Consider the following 24,681-nt stretch of genomic DNA (forward strand, 5'->3'; position numbering starts at 1 on the left):
TGCTGGCCTCTGTAATGAGCCCACCAGGAAGCCAAATGCCCACTCTCTTGGACCTGCTGTCTATAGCCAGATGCTTCCCTGTTGTGCCCACTCATCTGCCAAGACAGTGAGCAACCGCCAGCCCTCCTGGCCCTTCTAATTGCCTGCAGCTGGGGCTCTCCTGATCCTCTCCGGGTCCTGGTCGCCTAAGGTCTGTCTCTGGGTCCTGCTCACTGCTGATCACGTTGACCTTGCCATGACCATAGCTTCTTTGTTCCTTTCCCACCCCTCCTACGAGGAGAATGTGGCCGACACCAGGGTCCCTCCTGTTCTGCACAGGAAGTTGGCTCTGGGTGAATGACTTGGGGAAAGGAAATGCAGTGCCTGCTGCTGAAATGAGGGAGGCCCCATTCTACGTGTGTATCTCCGACCAGACAGAACCAGGGCTAGAGATTCCCTGCTTCTACTCAAGAGTCTAATAAAGATGTAAATGAATGATGGTGATGACGAGCTTTACCAGTGGCTGGTACTGTGCTAAGCACTGAACCTGGAAAGTCACATGCAATCTTAAAATAACCCCACAACATAGGTGGGCTCTGCTGGCAGTTCCATTTTACAGGTGAGGAGACCGAAGCTCACATAGGTGAACAAGATCAAAGTCACGGAGGTAGTGACTGAAAGAGACAAGATTGGAACCCAGGCCACAGTTTGATCATTAAATTACAATTGCAGGAGATAGAGCCTCAAAAGGCAGGTCATTGCAATGAAGGGATGGGCATGACAAACTACAGACCACATGTCCATCTGTAGCGGGACAGTCACTGCAAAGCCCCAGGTGACTTATGCCAGGTAAGAATGGGGGCCCAGAGTTGCCAGACCTCCTGAGTTTTCAAGAGATGCCAAGCAATCTGCATTTTTATGTGCTACCTCTCTGTTTAGTAATGTGGATTCAACATTCTCAAAAACACTGGGTAGGCAAAATATGCACTGAGCCACACTGTGTACCTGCCTTCCAATTCTAACCTGTAGCTCATGCTCTTCGCTTTGAATATATATATATAGAGGGGCCTGGTGCACAAAATTCGTGCATGGGGGTGGGGGTGGGGGTGGTTACTCGACCTGGCCTGCACCCTCTCCAATCTGGAACCCCTCGGGGGATGTCCAACTGCTTGTTTAGTTCCGATCCCTGCAGGACTAAACCAGCAGTCAGACATCCCTCTCACAACCTGGATCTCTGGTTCCTAACCACTTGCCTGCCTGCCTGCCTGATTGCCCCTAGCTGCTTCTGCCTGCCAGCCTGATCACCCTCTAACCATACCCCTGCTGGCCTGATCTCCCCCAACTTCCCTTCTCTGCCAACCTGATCGCCCCCAACTGCCCTTCCCTGCCAGCCTGATTGCCCACAACTGCCCTCCTCTACCACGATCTGCCTCCTCCGCCAGGACCGTCCTCCTCTGTGCTGCACAGAGCCCTGGGAACCCCAGGCCTCACCACACGGAGTGGCCACTAGGCCCTGCCTCTGCTGTGCACATGGCCATCTTGTGATGTCACGTGAGGTCATCGCATGAGGGTGTGACGCCACCTAGACTTTTATTCTATAGGATCACGCCTTTTAGTGGGCTACATACCTGCACAATCTCTAGCATTTCTGCCTTGCTGATGTAGCCGTTTCCATCCAGGTCATACATGCTGAAGGCCCATTTCAGCTTCTGCTCCAGCTTGCCCCTCGATGTCACACTCAGGGCTATGATGAACTCTCTGAAGTCTATTGTCCCATCTCCATTGGCATCGAAGGTGCGGAAGACGTGTTCTGCAAACTTGGAAGCATCCCCATAAGGGAAAAAGTTCCCGTAAATTTTCTTAAATTCTTCCATTGACAAATGTCCGCTGGGGCAGTCTCTCAAGAAGCCTTTGTACCACTCCTGGATCTCGTGCTCCGTGAAGTCCGTGCTCTCCAGCAAGTCCTGCATGACCTCCGGGCGCAGCTTGCTGTTCTGTTTCCCCATCCTGGCGGCAGGCAGTCAGCTGGAGCTGGGAAAGAACAGACATCAGCTTTAGACATGCTCTTTAGAGACACATTTGATAATCTGTGATTGTTCCTTTGGGGAAAAGAAAGAAACTCTATTTCAGTCTAACAATGTTGTCTACGTTTTCCAACACTGTAGTCAGCCAATCAAAATGATAGAAAGACAAGCAGGCAAACGATGCAGAGCAAAAATATCACTGATCAGACACTGTTATTGCTTTTATACAGAGTCAACCTGGAAACAAGAGAGGCATAATGAAAGGAGAGAGAGAGAGAGAGAGAGAGAGAGAGAGAGAGAGAGAGAGAGAGAGAGAGAGAGAGAGAGAGATGCACTGGCTACTTAGTTCTGCTTTATCTATTTGCAAGAGGCCATGGCTGGCTTAAAAAAAAAAAATAGGTTCTAACACTCATTCCAAGCATGAGAAGGGAGAATTAAAGGAGAGGAAGAGAGAGAGAAAAAGCAATCATATAATTGCTAGAACATTTACAAGTAAAGTGCTGCTTGCACACCTGCTGAATAGTATAAACAGACATGAGTAAGGAAAATAGAAACCTGCCTAACGCCATTAAAGCGACCAAGCTAGGTCAACTATTTATTAGTAAGTTCACAGAGTCTCTTATATTGAATTGCCTGTGTGCCTGTCCGTTGCTCCCTCTAAAATAAATTCCTGGAGGCCAGCGTTTGCAACTCACACTGCTCAGACTTCTTTCATAATAGCCACAGTTCAGGACATGACAAACAATCCTTAGTAATTGCCCTGGTGACTTTGGTTTTCCCGGGGCAGCACTGGAGGCAGACCTGGCCCCTCTCCGGCTCCCAGGCCAGCTTCTCAGAGGGGCAGGGAAACAGAGCAGGCAAGCATCTTATTACGCAATATAATAAAATGTTATTATGCATAAAATTCAACTCCAACTCCACTGAAGCTTCCAATCACAATCACTTTCACTCCCCTCTCCTGTTCTTTTCCTTTTTTTTTTTTTTTTTCTTTTCTTCCTGAAGGAATACAAGCAAAGATAACGAGGCTGGCTTTTATTAGAATTGTCAAACTGTCATTTAGTTGCTAAGTTGGCAATTTGCCCGAGGAAGGAATTCAGAAACATGAGGTAATACATAATCCATGGGTTTACAGAGCTCTGAAACATTTGCCGGAATTTACAAGCAATTCCGAGCTTTCCTTCTGAGGAGTTCTTCGGAATACGTACAGCTCTTTGGTGTGGTGTTCCATCAAATCACCATGAATAAACTTTTTTTTATGACGCTGTGGTTCTGTGCACATCACCGTGTGCCTGGCCTGGGGGGAAGTGCCGTTCCAATATTTAAATCCGCTCTCTTAAGAAATGATCTACTGTATCCCCAAATATATAAACCCAAACCAAACACAAGTTCCTTTCCCAATGTTTAAAAAAAGCTCTTCTCATTTATTAGCTGTTTTGCACCAGAAACAAATGGCCTCAACATTTGGGCTACGTCTCCCACGGAGACGGATCTGTGTGCAGCTATTTTTCGGTAAACAGTAATTAAACCACAATTACAAGTTCATTAGCACAGAAAGGCCGTGGCGCAGACAAGGGAGAAGAGTGTGGGGGGAGTTCTTCGGGACGCGGGTGTTTGCGATTTAGTCCAGAACGCGTTTCAGGAGATAAACTACAAGTGCTTTGGGACCCACGATGTCTGTACTTTCGAAAACCATCTGGACTGGGTTAGTCTGAACGACAAAAACCTCAGGGGACATGTGATAGAGTTCCATTCCTGGGGGGAGAGGGAGGAAAGGGAAGATAGAGGCTTGCCTGACAATACCTTTTGCTTTGGAAAGAGGAATTTCTGCCTGTTTGAGTTGAAGAGGGGCAGGGGAATCACATCAGGGAAATGCCACATTAATTTGCAGCCAAGAGAAAAATAGTCTTCAGAGAAAAGTTGCACCTCATTACTCCGTTCAGTCATTAGAACACTTACTTTGTGCCGGGAGAACATAATGGGGGAAACCTCAGGCCATTGAATAAAAATGCTTGGGTCCAAGGCCTGGCTCTGTTGTTGCCTAGACTCTTGAGTAATTCACTTAACTTGTTGGTGCACCTCAGTTTCCTCGTCTTTACAGTGGATCCAGCAGTATGACTTCATATCTCACCGATGTGATGTGAGAATTAAGTGAGACAGTCTTATACGTAAAGCTCCAGCATGCAGCCAGGCCACACACCACGCAAAATGAAAACCGTGTCTTGTCCTTGACGGCCCTTCACGCAGGATTCTACTGAACCTTCCCAGCAATCCTGAGTGGGAGGCAGGAAGGCTTTCCATATTTTATAAGCAAAGAAATGAAAACTCAGAGAGGCTAAGTGACTTGTCCCAAGTCACACAGCTTGTGACTGAGAGAGCCAAATGGTAAGTCTGAGTTGTACGTGGCTGTCCACTGTTTTTGTTTTGTTTTTTTTCTACTATGCCAGACGAACTCCAGGAACAAAGGACACAGAAATTAAGACAACAGTCCCATAAAAAAGTCAGAAAGAAGCAGAGAGGAGAGAGGCACTCATTTATCCTACTGGCACTCATTTATTCCACACATGTGTGCTGAGTGTCTGCTGGCAGCGAGACGTCAGTCTAGGCACTGGGGGTTCAGCAGGAAACCAACAGGCAGAAACCCTGTTCTCATGGAGATAGTGCAGGAGACATACAATAAATTGGATAAATAAGTGAGATGCTAGATGGAGGTGTGCCATGGAGAAAAGTGAAGAAGGAAGGGGTTGGGGAACACCACGGTGGGTGGATGGTTGCTGAAATCCTATCTAATAAAAGGGTGATATGCAAATGGACCCTAAGGTGGACCGACCAGGACAACCGCTCGACTAGTCACTATGAGGCGCCTGGACCACCTCTTGGTCCCTTCCCCCCACCGGCAGGCTCCCATTGTCTGAAGGGGTAGGTGGTGGGGGACCCAGACAGCACAGGCCAAGGTCCCTGCTATCCCACCAGTCACCCCCTCCCCACAGAGGGCAACCTGTAGTGGGAACGGGGTCGGCGAGTGGAGAGAATGGCCGACCTCTGGGTCCCTTCCTCCCCTCTTGGCAGGCTCTGATTGCTGTATGGTGAATGGGAAGCCGGGGGTGGATGGTGGCGGGGCAGACCAGCTGCGGGCAGCTGGGAAGATGGTTCTGATTGCAGGCCAGGCCTAGGGACCGTACCCATGCACAAATTCCGTGCACTGGGCCTCTAGTTTTAAATAAGAAGACCCCACTGAGAAAGTGATATTTGAAAAGGACCAGAGGAAGTGAAGGCGGTAGCCATGGAGACAGCCAGGGAAAAACTATTCCAGGCAGAGAAAACAGCAAAGGAGAAGGGTCTAGAAGAGGAACATGCGTAGCATGCTCCAGGATATGGGGGAGGGGAGGGCAGGAGAAAGTGAAGGAGGTGAGATGAGAATCATGACGAGAGCCGGAGGATGTGAGACCTGGAGTGACTGGGAGGAGTTGGGTTCTCACTCCGAGTGAGACAGAGTCTCTGCACGATTTTGGCAGGGAGGCAACAGGAGTGATTTATATTCTACCAGGCCCCTCTGCGCGCGGTGCTGAGAGTAAGCTAGAGAAGGGGGAGGGCAGAGGTGGGGAGACCAGTTAGACGGCCAGGGCAGCGATCCAGGCAAGAGATGAGGGTCGCTGGAGCCGGTGGTAGTGCAGGGGAGGTGACAATTGGACAAATCTTTGAGGAGTTCACAGATTGGATAATGTGAGGTGTGCAAAAAGAGAGCAGTCCAGCGTCACTCCAAGGCGTTGCCCTAAGCAAGTATCAGGCTGAAGCTGAGACTTGCTGAAATGGGAAAGGAGGAGAAGCAGGGCGTGTGGGCGAAGCAGGCTCAGTGGTGCACGTGTGAATTTTGAGATGCCTAATGTACATCCCATATCATGTATGTCATATATATATAACACATATCTATTTACTTTTGTTGAATCTGTACCGCCTTCAAGTGCAATGCACATTGATTCTGTGGCCATCAGCACTCTGTTACTCAGTAACGCACTCTGACAAGGGTAATGTGGATCTGCCCAGCCTATTTTGGGTCACATCCAGTCTCCCCAACAATAAATCTGGGGTTAATATTGACCACAGATAAAAAAGGAAAATACGCAAGCAGAGAAGACATCAAACCAACAGAGAACCATGACCAGGAATCTGAAATATGAAGTTAACTTTCTATTTAAAAAGAAGGGGGGAAAAAATTTTTAAAAAAGCACAGCTCCTAAAAGTGATTCCACAGGGACAGGAAATGGTGACTGGCAGGCAACCTGTGGAATGCGTGTGCGCCCTTCTTTGTTTTCCTCTCTGTGGAGAGAAAGATCTCGGCATTTCATTCCTGCAGTTCCTGGTCAGGTTCGAACAACTCCGGGAGTTAACTCCTAAGGGCCCAGCGTTAGGTTCTCCAGGGAAAAGTCCTCAGCTCATCCTGGACACCCTGGTTAGCCGCAGAGGAAAAGCCTCAGTGCCATCTGCACCGAGGTCCCCTGGCATGGGATTTACAAGATGCGAGCAGCTAAAGCCAAGCTCAGCCACAGAAAAGAACACGGGGCCCACAGTGGTGTAAGGAAGAGATCAGGATGATCTATAATAATGAAAGCATAGTATGCTAATTAGACAGGACAGCCAAACGACCTTCTGGACACCCTTATGGATGACCTTCCAGACGAAGCTGGGGCTGCGAGGGTCAAACCCCTGGCACACATTTGGTGCTTCGGGCCTCTAGTTAAAAATGTGTGCCTGCTTGGGGCATGCAACCTTGTCCTCTAATTTTTTAACCGATGGAAGGTCTAAATTATGAAAACACACCTAGAAAAAAGCTCCTAAAATGTAGAGAAGAAATGATGCGTTATGATGGATGGGAGCAAGCACTCATTTACAATGATTGAGGTCCTTTAATCATCTGAATTTTACAGGTGGCTAAAGTCCAGCAGCTTTATTTCTGGGTCATTTGTCTTTGATTCTCACTGGGTGGGGGAAGGGATGGGGAGGCGGGGAGGGAGACTAAACCAAAGGCTGAAGATCACACTGCTTCAGAATTTCTCTTCAGTGGAGCTTGCCTCAGTGGAATTTTGAAAGGAGGCCATATATATATACACTGACATATTTATACATATATATAAAATGGGCAAATTAAGACATAAAACACAGTGGTGCATGAAGGGAAAAATTAAAATTTTAAAGAGAGACCAGTAAAGTTATATAACAATCCCTAGCTGAATTATATCTTGGCCAAAGCCTCTGGTAAGAACAAATATTATAAGGAAACCGGACCTACTTCCTACAACCTCAACTGGATCACAAAATGGCTTTGCTGGGACTGCCAGAGGCGTGTCACGGAGCCACTGCCTGCAGCGAGGCCTTCGTCCCAATGAGGATGGGTGCAGGGACCTGCATCTCTACAGTGAGTGGCACACTGTGCTCTGGGTCACACACCTGGCAGAGAGGTGACAGAGTTTGAGATGAGAACTGAACTGGTACAAAATACATGGTAAGCAGGAGGCTCAGGAGAAACAAGTCCTTCTGCCTCCCTCGTGCAGAGCTAAAGCCCAGGAAATCCACCTGCTCCTCACAGGTGAGCAAGGCTCACCGGGGGCCTTGGCTACAGAGCCTGCATTTCAGGGTGCAAGGGGCCTGGGCTTGGTTGGCTTTCCAGGTTTTATTTCTCATCAAGTGCAACCACATAACTCCACAGAACATGTATTTCTGTTAAGAATCTGACTAGCAGCCAAAACCGATTTGGCTCAGTGGATAGAGTGTTACCTGTGGACTGAAAGGTCCCAAGTTCGATTCTGGTCAAGGGCATATACTTTGGTTGCGGGCATATCCCCAGTGGGGGGTGTGCAAGAGGCAGCTGGTTGATGTTTCTCTCTCATCAATGTTTCTAACTCTCTAGCCCTCTCTCTTCCTCTCTGTAAAAAATCAATAAAATATATTAAAAAAAAAAAAAAAAGAATCTGACTAGCATATTATCTAACAACAACCCTTAGCCCCTCCCCTCAAAATGGAAATACGATTTTTGGTTTTGTTGATTACCAAAGCATTACATCATTATTGTAAAAAAAAAAAAATGTAAGTAACAAGAAGATGTGGAAATTAGAACATGAACACCCTTGCTCTGACCCAACAGCACTCCACAGAAGATAAGCACTATTAATATCAATAGTTTTCTTTGTCAGAATCTTTTTAGGCATCTAAATGCAGAGATATGAAATATGTTCACTCTGACCATAAATGGGATTACACGACACTATTCTGTAATCTTCATTTTAAGTGAAAGTGTATTGTGGGTGTTATACATATGGATGTGCCCCATCATTTTAAATTGCAGAATTTTCATTGATTCAACAAATAACATTGAGCACTGATGCAGTGGCACGCCTTGCACCCAGTGGATAGCTGGTAACACGAGGCTTGCAGATCTGTCATAGTCCATTGCTTGAAATGTACTTAATGACTCTCCTTGGATAGACACTAGATTGCTTCCACTTTTTTGTTTGTTCCCTTGGCATTCACGTCAACCCTGGCTCCCAGATTCTTTGGGGAGTATTTATAGCAAAGAGATTCTTGTTATGGTCTCCAGACCCTCCCTTATAAATTCTCCAAAAAGTCTTTTTCCTCTTGAGGCTTTACATCCTAACCATGTATTTTGCAAGAGTTTGCACACCAGCTAAGATTAGCATTGAATTGGAATGGAAATTGGATTTGGAATCCCACCCCATCCCCCCTGGCCTGCCTGTGTCACAGCATACACCTGAAAGCTTGCCCTTTGCTTCCTCTAGCACCTCGGAAGGCACGCACACCTTGCTCTTTTACGGGGGCACTACTGTCAGCACATAAATGCCCCCCTCCCTTCTCAGCATCTCCTCCTCCTGCATTTTCATGCCCACATCTTTCCCTGTGACTTCAAGTCTAGCTGATGGCTGACTCCCTCACCGAATCCTCCCACAGTGCCAGCAACTGGAGGTGAATTTATATCGCATGCTCACACTGTCCCTAAGTGAACACACAGGCCCATACCAAATGGCCGCCTTCCAGATCTGCAGAAACGACAAAGTGGTCCCAAAGGAAGAAATCATTGGAGTGTCTCAAGTCAGGGGCTTCAGATGAGGTGCACATGTCCCCTCGCTATCTGACCACCTGGCCACCAGGCCACTGCACTCCACTTGCCTGGGCCTCGGGGACAGATGCAAGGTGAGTGCTGGCTGCAGGGAGGGAAAGACTGGGGGACTCTGGGGCTAAGACCCTACCTAAGTTGGTGGATTCCTGTGAAAATCCAATTGCAATAGGTGTCTGTTTAGCTAAAGGGACTAAATATTCTCTTATTGAAAAGAGAGGAATGATCACTTTGGGTTATGATAAAACCATAAAGCAGAGCAGTGAGCTGTCACAGACTGAGAAGGACAAACAGATCAACTGTGGGCATCCAGGCCTCATCACTGAACTAGCAGCCAGCGGTGCATGAGCAGCTCATGTCCCCATTTTTAGACATCCTCTAGGGGCCACAAATGCATTCAGTTAATTGATTCAAGCCCCTCCATACAGTCTAAGAATAGCTCATCCTTTTTAAAAAATTTATTCAGCAAACATGTGTTTAACATCTACTGCTTCCTGGTTTGGAATGAATATGCTTATAAAAATAGTCTCCTACACAGGACAGGGGGAGAAGGGAATCTGGGTTCTGGTGGCAGCTCGGAGCATTTTCAATGACATGTTATTCTCATGATTTCGCTGTACAGTTGGAAGAGGGACATTATATCTTTGTTTTATTCCAAGGATGAGGCGCTTAGAGAAGCTGACGGCCATGACAAAGCCACGTCACTTGTGGTCCCAGGGGAGCAGGATGGAGACACCCTCCCCACCCACTCCCTCCTTATCTTTGGCTCCGTCACTTTTGGAGTTCCGATGGCTGCTCTCTGGGAATGTACGGAGCGATCACTCCCTATCCTGGCCAATGTGGCTGAAATATTCATGTTTGTTCATCAACTGGATGTACAGTGAGAAGTCCACTAACTGGCGAACAAGAAGAGACTATCAAGTTATTTCTTTTAACCTCTTGCACCTTTTGTGTCCTCTAGGGAAAGACTGTGGAAAGAGAATTGGTCTTGGTAGCAGAAGAACTAAGTTGAAGTTCTTATTATAGTACCGTGCTATGAATGTGACCTTGGGAATGTCATTTGACTTCTCGGTCAGTCTCATTCTTCTACAGTAACATCGGCATAATGATACCTCTCTCATAGGGCTGTCTGAAGGACTAAGTGAGCAAAAGGGACCCCAGTGAATGGGAAGAATTCAATATTGTATCTGGCATCTAGCAGGTGCTCAATATCTACTGTCACTCTGAAAGAGACAGGGTTTAGTTTAGTGGGTTGCTTACAAGATGAGCCTTGAAGACTTGGGAACACTGTCCCCTTTGCTTTAATGGAGAATTAGAAAGAACAAGAGCAAGAAGAGACAGAGAAAGGAAGGGATGGAGGGAGGGAGGGAAGGAGGGACTGTTAGCTTCCAGCCTTACTACCTCCTTGGGGTCACCTGCCAGATGCGAAAGCAATTGTGTGTTTGCACCCAGAAAGGAGTCCTGCCAGCCCCCTGGCTGAGTTCTCCCTGCACGGAAGTCATTATTCTAACCTGAAATTAAGCAAATCCGTTCCACTAGAGAAGCAGCTGATGGAGAGTAGGATATTGTGTTTTTTCTCTGGTCTTCTCTCCAGACTGCCCCCCAAAATAACCTACAAAACCGTGCCAAATCACACACGGGACACACAATACACCAGCAGGCAGTCAGCACAGGGCCGCTCTCCCGCCAGGCGCCCGCGGCCTGTGGAGCAGCTCTCCGCAGAGCAAACGCTGGGCAGCTGCCATTGGCTGCCTCTTCTTGGTCATCGGCGGCAGCATCTTCTCAGCGGTGGGGTCGGGTTTGCCTCTTGGTGCTTTTACGATTCCGTTGGAAAAATGTCAAAGCCGCTGCTGTTTGCTCTCTAACACTTATTTCTACCCAGGCTTTGAAGGTAGATTAGAAAGAAGCCCTTGAAATAATGACAATATTCTGGAATTAAAGTCATTTTTCTTTTCTTTTCTTTTTTGGAAACAATTTTCATATGATAATCACTCCAATTGTTTCTAAATTCAGCCTCATAAAAGGCTCTGCAGAAGGGATGCCTCCACGCTCAGGAATGATCACAAAAGACGCAAAGCATCACTATCGGCGCTTACCTGGCACAGGATCCCCACGCCACCCGCCGGGCAGATTTAGAAAGAGGGCTGACGGGCCAAGGGTGCTGAGGCCCGGGGAACTGTTTCTGGCATCAAGTCTGACAACAGGAGTATCACAGAATGGCCCTTAGATCACAGGCAATGGTGTGCAACAGCTCTGGGTCTAAATCCCGCTCTGCCACTCAGGTGTACGCAGGCTACTCACGTACACTCTCAGAGCCTCGGTATTGTCACCTGCAAAACAGGGACACCGGTGTGTGTGACAGGTGGCTGTCAGAGAGAGACATACACGAGACCCTGTACATGTACACAGGAAGGAGGACACTTGGCCCTGCCCTCTGCCTCTATTCAGAAGCACTGCTGTCACCGGGTGAGTGTGCTGACCCGTGTGCCAAAGCAAAGATCACACTGTCTTCAAGTCCAATACCTTCCCTCTGCCTCTTGCTTTCACCTGGCACCAGACACAGCAGAAATCTCTGGCACTTTCTCTCTCATCCCTTCTGCACACACACACACACACACACACACGCACGCATGCACACATATATGTGTGTGTGTGTGTGTTTATATATTCATATATTTATATTAGTGGCCCGGTGTATGAAATTAATGCACATTAAAAGAGAATTAACTAGAGGAAATATTTTAATATTGCTATTTGCCCTTTCTCTATAATAGAAGTGTCAGAGGTAAAAGAAAATTAGTAAAATGTATATGAAAATCTCCCTCCTATTAGAGTCTGGAATGCACTGCGGGACCCAGAGTCAAGTCTACGCTCACCCTCACACCTTGAAATTGTGCCAGACCCAGATCCAGACCCAGACCCAGACCCAGCTGCCTCCCCCACCCCCCATCAAGCCCCACGAGGCAGTGGGGGAGGGGCGGCGGCAGGTGCAGCCTCAGGTCCCTGCCAGGCCCCAGGTCCTCTGGACCCAGTGCGAGGGTGCAAGGGCTCGAGGGTGTGACAACCATTCGCATATTAGCTTGTTGTTATATAGGATCTAGTACCGTGGTTCTGTCCTCGCAGCTTAGCAGCTAAGTGGTGGAAGCACTGAGATTTGAGTTGAGGATGGAGGAGGCCTCACCTGGGCGGGAACCTAACCTATTCCTTCCAACCAATCAGGTCACGCCTGGTTGCCTGGCTAAGGACAGGAGGCACCTGCATGCCCAAGGTCTGTGTATCCATAGCTCCCAAAGCAACCCCACGGGGAGGGGAACGGGTTGGAGGAACAGGACTTGGACAGTTCCAGGTCTTTGGCCGCAACACCCACTAACACCACCTCACGGAATAAAATGGCCAGCACACGCCGAAAGAAGCCTCGTTCTCCTAAGCAAAGACTATACGCAATCCTCCTCTAAGTCGCTTCAATTCTAAGGACAGGGTCACTTCCACTCTCCTTTTTTTTTGTTTGTTTGTTTTGTTAATCCTCACCTGAGGATATTTTTTCCATTTATTTTTTAGGGAGAGTGGAAGAGAGAGGGAAAAAACAGAGAGAAACATCGATGTGAGAGAAGCACATCAATTAATTGCCTCCTGCACATGCCCCAACCAGGGCCCAGGCCAGGGAGGAGCCTGCAACCAAAGTACGTGCCCTTGATCAGAATTGAACCCAAAATTCTTTGGTCTGCAGGCTGATGCTCTATCCACTGAGCCAAACTGGTATACTTTAAGAAGAGGAAGAAGAAAAAGGTAAAGGTAAAAGTATGAACAACAAAAAGACATCAAATACATACCTACCAACAAGTGAATCTAAAAATCAAGTGAATAAAAAATCTGAAGTACAAAATGGACTGGTAAACATAATAGAATCAGGGACATAGAAAGGGAGAGGACTAACAATTCTCCAGGGGGAAGAGGGTCTGAGGGGTGCGGGAAGAGATTGGACAAAAGTCTTACACCTATGGATGAGGACAGGGGCGGGAGGTAAGGGCATGGGGTGGGGTATCAGGTGGAGGGGAGCTATGCGGGGGGGGGGGGGGGGGGGGGAAATAAAGAGGAACACCTGTAATAACCTGAACAATAAAGATTTATTATTTAAAAAAAAAAATTCCCTTTCCTGCTCTAGCAACCAGACAGCACGTGGCTGGAGCTTGTCAGACCCTCCGTAGCCCCCCTGCCGAGGACAAAGTGGTGGGCTGTGAGCACCCCTGCATCTCAGCTCTGCTGGGCGAGGAGGCAGGTGCTGCTCCTGCCAGGTGTTTGCACTTGGCCCTGGGAGTTATGATAGTAAGGTCTCCACTCGATGGCATCTTTCCACACAGCAGCTCTCTTTCAGCAGGGAAGTCAGACTTATTTTAGGGTGGTAACATCTGGGTTTCTTTTCTATTCATCAGACATAAATCCAAAGGTAGCAATGACCAGCGTGTCATTACATACTAGTATTCCCATGCTCTATGGAAAACCGCACACAACACAAAACATGCAAATGTCCTGCAACAGATCAATGGGTATAGACCATTTGGTTTATAGTTTGTTACATATATTTTACCATAATTTTTTTTTTTTTTTTTAAAGAGAGAAAGGACTACCCAGGCGTCCTGGGATAAGGACTCCATGAATGGAGAGGGTCCCCAAATTCCACCCAGCTTCCGGCTACCACATGTCACGGGCAGAGCTTTTCTGAGTGAGAAAAGATCAAAGCCGAAGGAAACAATGCTTTTCCCCAGACCTGGCAGAGAGCCTCACAGAGCAGCCCCACCGACAAAATAATGGACTCCATGCTTGTTTCTGTTCATTCAGGGGAACAGCCCGCCCAGCGCCGGCAGGGGCAGGCAGCGCTCTGCTTGCAAAGGCTGTTCAGTCCTTTGGCCAGAAGGCAACCAGGCGAGTCTATTGTAAGTCCCCGGCACATGATTTATGGCCACAGATATAATTTGTTTCCTAATTCAAACTATAATTCTTCAGACATTTCGAGGGGATGGGTTGGGGGGGGGGGGGCGGGAAATAATTTCCCTCCAATGGCATTTTTTGGCTACTGTAATCAAACTTAATTCCTTCATGTTTGCTCATGAAATATAAAAATTTTTTTTTATTCTATTATGCCATTATAAACAGATTTCCTCCTAAATGTCTTCTACAATACATAACTAATCCTGGATCTTCTAAATGATCCTGGCTAAGAATTAAATAAATGGCTTTTAAATGTATGTATGTAATTATTTTATCCATGAATAAAAGAAGTAACTGCCGGCTGTAATTCCTGGAATTGAATAGAAAAAAACATAATTTACATCTACTGCTTTATTCCTAGTAGCAACTGTAAAAATAACAAAATTCTGGGGGCTGTAGTCATGGAGACACCACTACCTTTTAAGAGCAAAAATATAATTTGTTGAGGAATGTCTGCTAAAGCAGAATGAAAACTAACAGAGACAAGCAAACTTAATCGAAATCTTTAAATTCTAGTTTTTCCTCTTTCAATTGGATTATTTCACAACAACTTAGTGCCTGGAAGTAACCACAATGAAGAGTGATTTCCAAATGTGCAAACTTAAAAAGAAGCTTAGTTAGAACACTGGGAGAGGGAAAAAAAGAAACACAAAGAAGCCCACTCCAACTACAGAGTTCTGAGTAGGTTCCAACTCTGATGGACGTGAGGGGAGGAAAGGGGGCTACATGATGAATAATGAACAAATAAGATGAACAAATAATGAATAATGAACAAATAAGATTTGGCCCCAACTCTGTAAGAGGGAGCAACCTAGTGCCCAGACAACACTGTGAGCTACAAATGTGAACTGTGTAGGTAATTTTAAATAGTCATTACATTAATCATTAGAAAGAGACGGGAATGAATTTTAATAATATATTACAGTTAACCAAATTTATCCAAAACATTATCATTTCAACATATGATCAATTCTAAAATTATTAATGAAAAAACTTAAATGCCTCTTTTTTGGTTTTGTTCTAAATCTTTGAAAATCAAAGTGTCTGTTTTTTTTTTTTTTTTTTTTTAAACTTATAACACATTTCAGTGTGAGCCAGCCACGTTGCAGGTGGTCAATAGCCACATGTAGCCAATATTCACTGTATTGGGCCAAGAAGACAGTAGGAGGCCTAGAAAATATGCAAATAGCTCAAAAGCAAGACTGTCCCTTATCAGGGCTATACAAGAGCCATAATAAAACCTCAGGGCATCTTCAAAGAGGTGGTTGCATCTGAACTGAGTCTTAAGAGTCTTTAATTTAGGACATGGCATATTCAGGCTTGCGTTATATAAAGAGCTGACTGAGGCTGAAGGGAAGACCGGATGGTTGGGACAGAGATAAAAGGAATCAAGAATACAGGCAGGAGATGCTGGGAACCTGGGCAAAGACCAGGGTGAATCTAAGAGATATTTTGGAGGTGGAATTAGGAGACATAGAGACTGACTAGAGATAGTGTCTGCAGAAGACACTGAAGGTGGTAACCAGCAACCATTTCTCTTTCCTTCCCTGTTAACAGAAACCAGATTTTGTTCAGGTGTTCTGCATCCTCTGCAATGCCTTGTTTTTTTTTTTTTGGGGGGGGGGGGCGGGAAATGAAAGAATTCCCAGCCCCAGGAGGGTGGGTCTTGATTACCATAAGCCAATTAGAGTAGCTTTATCTTATCACTGACTGGTTTAAGAAAAGAAATGAAATTCAATTTTGCCCAATGAGACTTACAGACTAGATAGAGTACAAAGGTGGGGATGGGATTCTGAGAAGGGCTTCTCAGATCTTAAGATACAAGGAAGAGATGTCTCTGCCTTGGTGTGGTGTGCCGAGGGGTAATGTCTAGAGCTACTGCAGCCAATGTCAAGCAACATCTGAGAATGGCAGTGGAAATATGGACTCTTGATGACATCATTAAACCATAGAAATAACCAACCCTGGAGACATTTCACCTCTGGACTTCTTGTTTTGTGAGAGAATAATTGTGTGGATTATTGAAGACACATGGGGTTATCTCTTATTTCCATCCTAACAGGAAAAGGGAAGAATCTAGACAATGCCCCGATCCCTGGTAATAGCCATACGGAGGTCTTTCCTTTGTCCAGCCTGTTATTGGCATGTGAAGCTCTTTACCTAATGTCCTCAGGGACCCTCTCGGCCATTCAGGGAGGTGTTCAGGCTGACACTATTGTCGGCTTTGGCCTGCCCAGTGTCCCTCTCCCAGACTCTCCTTTGCATTCCTAGCAACTAGTACCCAGAGTAATAATCATTGCTATCATTTCTTAAGCTTTTTCTTTTTCTTTTTTTAAAATATATTTTATTGATTTTTTACAGAGAGGAGGAGCAAGGGATAGAGAGCTAGAAATGTTGATGAGAGAGAAACATCGACAGCTGCCTCTTGCACACCCCCTACTGGGGATGTGCCTGCAACCAATGTACATGCCCTTGACCAGAGTCGAACCTGGGACCTTTCAGTCTGCAGACCGATGCTCTACCACTGAGCCAAACCGGCTTCGGCTCTTAAGCTTTTTCTATGTGTGAGAAACTGTTCTATGTTTTATGTACACAATCTCACTTTATGTCCTCATTTACAAGAGCTTGCAACCACTCCATGAGTTGGGATTTATTATCACTATTTGACAGATGAGGAAACGGAAGCTCAGAGGGGTTAAATAAATTCAAGGTCTCAAAGTGAGTGACATAGCTGCAACTTGACCCAGGAATGTCTCTCTGGATAGGTTATATTCTTTACCACCACAGACACCGTGGCACAGAGCAAGTCCATGTGTTTCCTGAACAAATACATGAATCCAATGAACAAGTAAATGGATGCTCAAAGAGATGAAGTACCTTGCATAAGGTCACCCAGCTGAAGACAGATTCATGACCTGACAGAGGTCTTGTACCCCCAATTCTACTGCCCTTCCTACCATATTCTATGACATTTCCAGCTTTATTGAGGTATAATTGACAACCCATGACTGAAAGTTATTTGGTAATTGGTTAGATTCCATCCTGAATGGTTCCTGGCAATTTTTTTGTGAATCAGTCTTTTCTATACAACCAGATTATCCACTCCTTGAGGTGTCACAGCTTTTAGGAGTTCCCACAGTAAACCAGAATAATGCATTCTTTTTTTCACAGCTAAGAGCTTAATTTTTAAAATACAGAGTCTTCAAAATACAAATCTATCATGGTTTGAATGATCAGAACTTCTGGTTTGCCTGCTATGGTCCTGGTGTACTCCTGTTGCCCTGGCTTTATTATCGGAGGAGTAATATTTATAACTCGCAAAAGTATTCCTGTTGGAACAGTAAATTATATGGTACCCTTCAACCTGGGAAACAAGAGCTCAGTTTGGCTGTTCAGCTGTGCCCTGTCAGCCAGCAAGGCTGCTTTTGAATGAAGACGGATCCAATCGCCATCGAGGTTCATGCTCGACACTGGAACACAGAGAGCTTTCGTGCACAGGGCCTCCCTGTCCACCATTCACCCCATTCATATTCTACTTCAAAACCTCTGTATCATGGGTTTCCCTTCCAGCAGCCTCTTTCCAGCCTGCACCTCATATCCTAAGACTTTCCAGCAAAAAACGGGGGAATAGGTTTGGAAAATCCAGGGAAATACATTGTAACACTGGTATTACTGTCTATTGTCTGTTGTTGGCTAAAATCCTTTTCAACTAAAGACAACACCCCTTTGTACACAGCAAAATAGGACAAAGCAGATCTTTCGTGGCTAACCACTCACCTTTTGGCCTCTATGTCACAAACGAATATGTGTATGTGCCGGGAATATGGGCTGCATGGTAAAGCAGACTATTCCTTACCAGCAAAAACATAGAGCAGTAGCAACAAGGGATTCCCAACAGATCAACACCACCGTGAGCTCAGCTTGAACTACCTTGGGCTCTGGAATTATAATGGATATGAAGAGAGTAAGAAGCAAGATAATGCCTGAACACACTCATGTCTGGAGGAGTCATAGCATAGGGTACCTACCAGAGATTAAACCTTTGTTCCCCACCCTTTTCTTATTAAGACAAATGACAATAATCCAGTCAGAAGTGGCCTCAAGTATGAGTATAAATGCAGGGCTAGTGGTCCTGCTGTCTATAAGGAAAAGTGTCTTAAGATCCTTTATTTTGATGATCTAATAGAGAAGCAGGCCCATTGTTTGGGTGAAGGACCTTGGGCAAAAGATTCCATGAGGAGGCAGATGTTTAAGAGGCCTCGATTCAGCACAACTGGGTCTGACCTGTGCCCTGAGAAGTGGCTGCGGAGATGAACCCTCTTGGCTGGGACATTCCCTTGGCCTGGTGGTCGGCAGGACAGGCTAGGACTCCCTGCGGCAATGGACTAGCAATGACTGTCAGACACCAGAGGGCAAGTGCTCAACACCATCACTGTTGAAGCAAGTACAGGGGACCAATGACACCTCGGCAATCTAGGCGAGGCATGTGGAGGCTAAGGGCCATTTTTTTAACTGAATAAGCTCTGGAGATTGCTGAACAACTAAGGGGAGGGATCAGACCACAGGAGATATATTAGCTTGCCTGCTAATAGGGTATACTGGAGTTCTAGAGATTTGAAATACAGGAGGGATGCTGCCTGGCTGGTGTGGCTCAGTGACTGAGCATTGACCTATGAACCAGGAGGTCACGTTTCATCCTGGTCAGGGCACATGCCCAGGTTGTGGGCTCAGTCCCCAGTGTGTGGCATGCGGGATGCAACTGATGGATGATTCTCTCTCACCATTGATGCTCCTATCTCTCTCTCCCTCTCCTTTCTTCTCTGAAATCAATAAAAATATGTTTTAGAAAATAGGAGGGATACAATGTCACTTGCACTCCAGTTTGTGGAATAGCTCTCACTAGTGCATCTGATCAAAGAATCTGGCTGGATGGGAATATCCTGGCAAGATTCTGGCTCAAACACATACTACACATCATGTGTTTCCTTTCATGATGGTTAAACTTACCCTATTAGACTCTCCACAATGCAATATGTAAGTTATTGACTCTTATTCAATCTTGGCAATAAATCATGCCATCTTTCCAATAAGGGTGTGGCTGGTAACTTCTAGAAGAATAAACATAGTCAAAGAGAGAGTGGCTCCTTCCTCAGTCTCATGTATCTCTGTCTTTTTAAAACGATGTTATTATCCCCTCTTTCCAATCAGCAAAACCATCGCAGGCTGTCATCCTTTTTCCTCTCCTTACTTCCCTCTCGGGTTCCACGTCAATATTTACACATCACCACTCACTCGACTGTTAACCTAAGATGGCCTTAGATCCTGTCCCAGACCTCTCATCCAATAACCTCACATTTTCCATTATTTAATATCGTCTCTCATAACATTTCCACTTTGACAGGAAAGTAACTTTCCAAAGTCAACTGATTGTTCTCTTTTAAAAAAGAAAATTAGTTGAGCATTCAAGGGGCCGTGGTGAGCCACGAGAACACTGTCCGAAGCTGTTTGTTAATTTCTCACTGCTCGCTCAACTGTCATTATCTCTCTAGAAGCTAATGCAGGGCCCGACCTGACCTCAGAAGGCCGTGGACCAACTGCTCAGAGAGCTGGCTGTCACTAGCCCCTGAGATTTCTTTCCCAAGAAGGAGGGGGAGGAGAAAGACAACAAGAAAAGTAAGTGTCTCTCTTTCCTGGCTCTGATGAAATATTTTGAATTCCAATGGTGCAAAATATCTCATTTTCCCTTGAAATTATTTTTCTCTTGACCTCCTTCATCGCCCCTGCTTCCAGAGAGTCTTCAGCTCTGATCAATTATATCTCAGACAAACATGTTGTTTTCCCTCTCTCCATCCTTTGCCCACATTCTGTCTATGTTTTTAGCAAAATGCCAACAATAGGCCTTCACCAAATACCGATGGAGTGAATGCAACATAACTTCTTGCTGGCACGAGGATACTCGTTTTCTGACTATTGTCCCCTCCAGACAATTTCACACTCAGCTGTGAGAAAGGCTATTTTTTAAAAACACATCTCTCTGTGCCACTTTCTTGCTTGCAAATGCCAATAACTCCCCCACTGTCTTCAATGTCAAATCTAATCTCTCGGTCTGACATTACAAATTGATTCTCAATCTGGCCCCTGTCTTTTCTAAAGCTTCTGACCCTCTTTCCACCCACTCCTGCCCCAAACATAGGAGGGGCAAGCTCTTCTGAGACAGCCATGAGTTCTCACCTCTCCACAGGTGTCCTGTGCTGTGGTCTCAGCCTCATGCTGCTCAGACTTCTACCAAATAAACCTTGGATCAACTGCTTAATCATCAGTTGCAAATGATCATCCACTGAGCACGTTCTAGGTGTCAGACCCTCTCTTGAGCACTTCTTCATCACCCTTAATCCCAACTAATAATTGGCAGGTCCCAATTTTACCCAATACATCTGCCATCGAAGACCAGGTGCCCTTACCAACCATATATTCCACATCCCACCCCACCCCCACCCTGTGTCTTTAGCATATATCTTTATTATAGTGCTCACTGCATTACAAGAGAGTTGCTGTCCATAGATAATAGGTCCCTGGAGGGGCTAAGAACACCTCGATAGCAAGGGTGGTTCTTTTTTTCCCTTAAATTTTTGCCTTTATTGATTAAGTTATTACATATGCATCCTTTCCCCCCACCCCTCACTCATGCCCTCACCCCTACATCTACACAAAGGCTGGTTCTTACATACGTATCTCTAGTACTCCGCATAGCTCTGGCACACAGCGTACGCAGAACACTTTTAATTTGAAATTAAATTTTAATCTATGCATCCAAAAATAAGAAAAACTCAATCCCAACTGAATCGGGCAGATGAGCCACATGTAGATCTCAAAGCTCTTTTCCCTAGAAAGGATAAACCCAGAGACTCAAATGGATAGTAAGGAAGCTGAATCTTCACTTCCATCTCCAACTTACTCCATAAATTACCATTGTTAACTCACCTGCAGAAACCTGGCTTTGTTCTATTCATGGCAACCATCTGCAATTCCACCAGCCAAGCACGCAAGCAGGTGCCTCCTGCCTTTTCAGTACCAGCATTGCTTCATCTGAAATGCCTTGTGAAGACAAAGCAGCATTCATACTACGAAACAGTAGTGACTGTTGATAATGAGGAAGTTTTACAACAAAGTGTCTTGCTGATTTATACAGCGCCTCCATGCCAATGGCTGGAAGAAATGTTTACAGAGGTTCTCGCTCCTAAGCCTAGGCAACGTGCCAGAAAGGTTGTCTGCGTCTTTAAAGACAAGAAAACTGAGGGAGAGAGGAGGGGGGATCCCGGGTGTGGGAAGGGAAGAGCGGGAGATTGCAAGCAGTAAAAGAAAGCACCTGAATTCCAGGTAGGTCTTGAGACTATCATAGGTCTGTGGTCGGCAAGCTGCAGCTCTTTGCCCCCTTGAGTGTGGCTCTTCCACAAAATGCCATGACCTGGGTGAGTCTATTTTGAAGAAGTGGCGTTAGAAGTTGTTTAAAATTTTTGGCTCTCAAAAGAAATTTCAACCATTGTACTGTTGATATTTGGTTCTGTTGACTAATGAGTTTGCCAACCACTGGCGTAGGGAACAGCCCACTCTCAGGGCCCAGAGAGCAACGTTTTCCTTCCCACTCTTACTTCAGTTCAGCCACACAACAAAGCATCTGGAGAATACAAAGCAGGGAGCCATACCGTTAGACGTTAATCCCCAGATAAGATGAAAAAAAGGCCATCCCAGTTTCAGGTTATCACACTGAATTTTCAGGAGCTGTAGCCACTATCATTTCCCTCCCTTGTGTGAACAAAACGGGGAACTGTGCAGCGGCCCCTGGAGCTTGCCTTGGGCAGCAACGTGTGTGGCTCAGGGTGTATTGTTGGAGGAGATGCCAATCTGGTCCCTGATTTAATGATGCCCACCACTTGCTCTCCCTCAGTGATTCAATAAAAAGCAACCGGTCCTGCAATCAGATGCTGTGTTTCCTAGGCTGTACCAGACCCCGAAAGCTTAGTCTAGATAAGGGGCCAGTACACAAGCTGGCCCAAGGTCGTGGCTCCCATCCGTTACCTGGTTCTGACATGATTCTCCTTGAGCTACTGAGTGATAATCTACAGACGAGGCCTGGTGAGAGAAATCTCAGCCTGTTCTCCCAGTGGAACAACTCATACACCAACCCTTTGCTGTGACAAGAATACAGAGCCGGGGCTCGGCTGGCCTGGCTAGCAGCAAACTTTATTTTTATAATGCTTATCGCTGCCCCTTTACCTCCGGGCCAGTGCACCCTGAAGCAGCTGGAGAGGGCGGGGCGGGCAGCTGAGCAGCCAGCTCCTCCTAGCCTTCCACACTGCAGAAAGGGTTGGCCCAAGGCCATACTGCCAAATGTTCATCCTAAAGCAAATGCAAACTGACATCTGGATTGGAGTAGCCAAGTTCCAGGAGAGCGTCTGGCGGTCTTAACCAGATTCAGCAGACTCCTTGCTCATTCAGACACATGGAGAAAGGCCGGCGTGCACCAGCGAAACCACTGCTTCGTTCAAGTGCACGGAGCAACTCAGCTTCATCTTCACCTGAGGTTCCAAACTGAGGTGCGGCTGTGCCCTCTGCTACTGAACCCGTATCTCATTTGGCATGAGCAGCAGTCATTGAAATTCAGTCGCTCAGGACGCCAGGTTCTGCAAAGGTTCACGCCCCTGAATCTGACAAACAGCCCTTGTCCTCTTGTTTTGCCGTATTTATGGAGCCAGCCTGGCTTTCCTTCAAAGGCATCACAGAGATAAACCCGGGGCCACTTGAGGTCAAATGATCACAAATTGGCAGCGAGCAGAGCACCGCGGATGGGGGTTTTCCTTCACAGATCCAGGCCTGCGTCCCGCCCCCTTCTCCTGGGAGCTGCAAAAGTTTGAACAGATGTTTAGATCGGGGCGGGGATGCTTTACTGCTGCTCTATTTACTTCCTCCAGCAGCGTCCGTTTTCATTTCCTCATGGACTCAGACAACAGTTCTACCAGCCTGACTGCCCCCTGGGGGAGGGGAAGGCTGGGAACCACGGTCCCCTATGGAGCAGGGTGAATTCGGAAAGGAAAGCAGTCTGTACGCCAGGCAACCACACTAACCCCTAGCATTGAGTTCCCAGAATGAAGGTCTGCAGATTTGCCAGAGAGGTAGGTAGCTTCATCTCCGGGAAGCCGCTGACCTGCTGCCACACAAACCAGTTAGCCCGAGCCGTTGTACTGTGGCGGGCTCCCCAGGTTAGCACCAAGGGGAGGGGGGGGTAAGTGTGTAGAGGACCCATCTGTGACCGCGGGTCCTTTGCCGTTTGTTTTTTTCTGAAGTATTTACCATGGGGTTGAATAATATTTGTTTGAGGCTTTATAATAAAATCCCTCCACAAAAATCTCTTGGATGAAAGGACATTAATCGAATCGCCCAATCAACAAATATTTATTGGCCACGCCAACGTGCAAGGTGCTGAGAAGGTGAGGTGCAGCCTTGTCTGTGAAGACCTTCCTCGTTGGAGCAGCAGGAACGTTTGCAGATGTGGCTGAGCAGGGACTTCTATTTGTCTCCCACAGACAATCACTCCTTCCTTTCAGTAACACAGTTCCCCATGCCCTACACTCTACGTTTCTTTTTTCTTCTTTTCTTCTTCCCCCCCACACTAAGTTTCTTGGCTTGAGTATGGTCACGTGACTAAGTTCTGCCCAATGGGATATGAGGACAAGTGAGACGTGCAACTTCTGGGTCATCTCCTTCAAAGGAAGCCATTTGTTCACTTTTCCTCCTCCCTCTTCCCGGGGCCCAGAATGTGCACGTGGGTGTGTGAGGCAAATTCTGCCATCATGAAAATAACACAATAGAGGGTGTTTTGAAGATAGAATAAACAGGATCTTCTCACAGGTTATATGTGAGATGTGAGGGGAAGAGATGAGTTAAGGATGACTTCAAGGTCTTTGGCTTGAGCCAAACTAGAAGAATCCATTGCCAACCAATGACAGGGGAAGCTGTAGGTAGAGTAACTTTTGCCCAAAAGATCAAGAGTCCAATTTTTGGAAGGAGTGGAGCCCCAGAGGACCTTAGGAGACAATGGAGAGAGAGAGAGAGAGAGAGAGAGAGAGAGAGAGAGAGAGAGAGAGAGAGAGAGACCTCCTATTTTGTTTAAGCCACTGTTATTTAGTCTCTGTTAAAGTAGCTGAATTAATATCCTGGCTAATATATATCCATTTCCCTATTAGACCAGAAGTTTTTGGAAGCCTCTTTATTACCCTCACCCCACCATCAAGCCCACACAGAGTAAGTGCTCATCTCGTATTTGTGGTTGGCTATACAAAGATATAGTTACTAAAAATCCCTTTTTCTCTTGTAACATAATTTAATACCCTTATACATATTATAAGATGATCAAGGGATTAACTTATAAGTAAAGCTCCAGAGTGATATCTGGTTTGGCTTCTAATGAGCTTTAAAAACAGTCAAGGGAAACATCGCATTAGTCCATTCATTTCTGAAAAGTGGAATTATTTCAAAAACCTGGGGATCGTATCAGATGACTGAAAGGCATAG

General features: G+C 46.2%; 1 protein-coding gene across 11 annotated transcripts in view; it reads right to left on the reverse strand.

The window, feature by feature from the left end:
* The window catches only part of NCALD (neurocalcin delta), a 266,396-nt gene that overhangs the window by 12,122 nt on the left and 229,593 nt on the right, over positions 1 to 24,681 (reverse strand). For all 11 annotated transcript variants that reach the window (XM_084864608.1, XM_084864605.1, XM_084864604.1 and 8 more), the window contains one exon: positions 1,608 to 2,010. In XM_084864608.1, the coding sequence (XP_084720734.1) occupies positions 1,608 to 1,985 (378 nt within the window). In that variant the 5' untranslated portion in view covers positions 1,986 to 2,010. The remainder of the gene's footprint in view (positions 1 to 1,607; positions 2,011 to 24,681) is intronic.

Source organism: Pipistrellus hanaki (assembly GCF_964339955.1).
Source record: "Pipistrellus hanaki genome assembly, chromosome: 17".
NCBI lineage: Eukaryota > Metazoa > Chordata > Mammalia > Chiroptera > Vespertilionidae > Pipistrellus > Pipistrellus hanaki.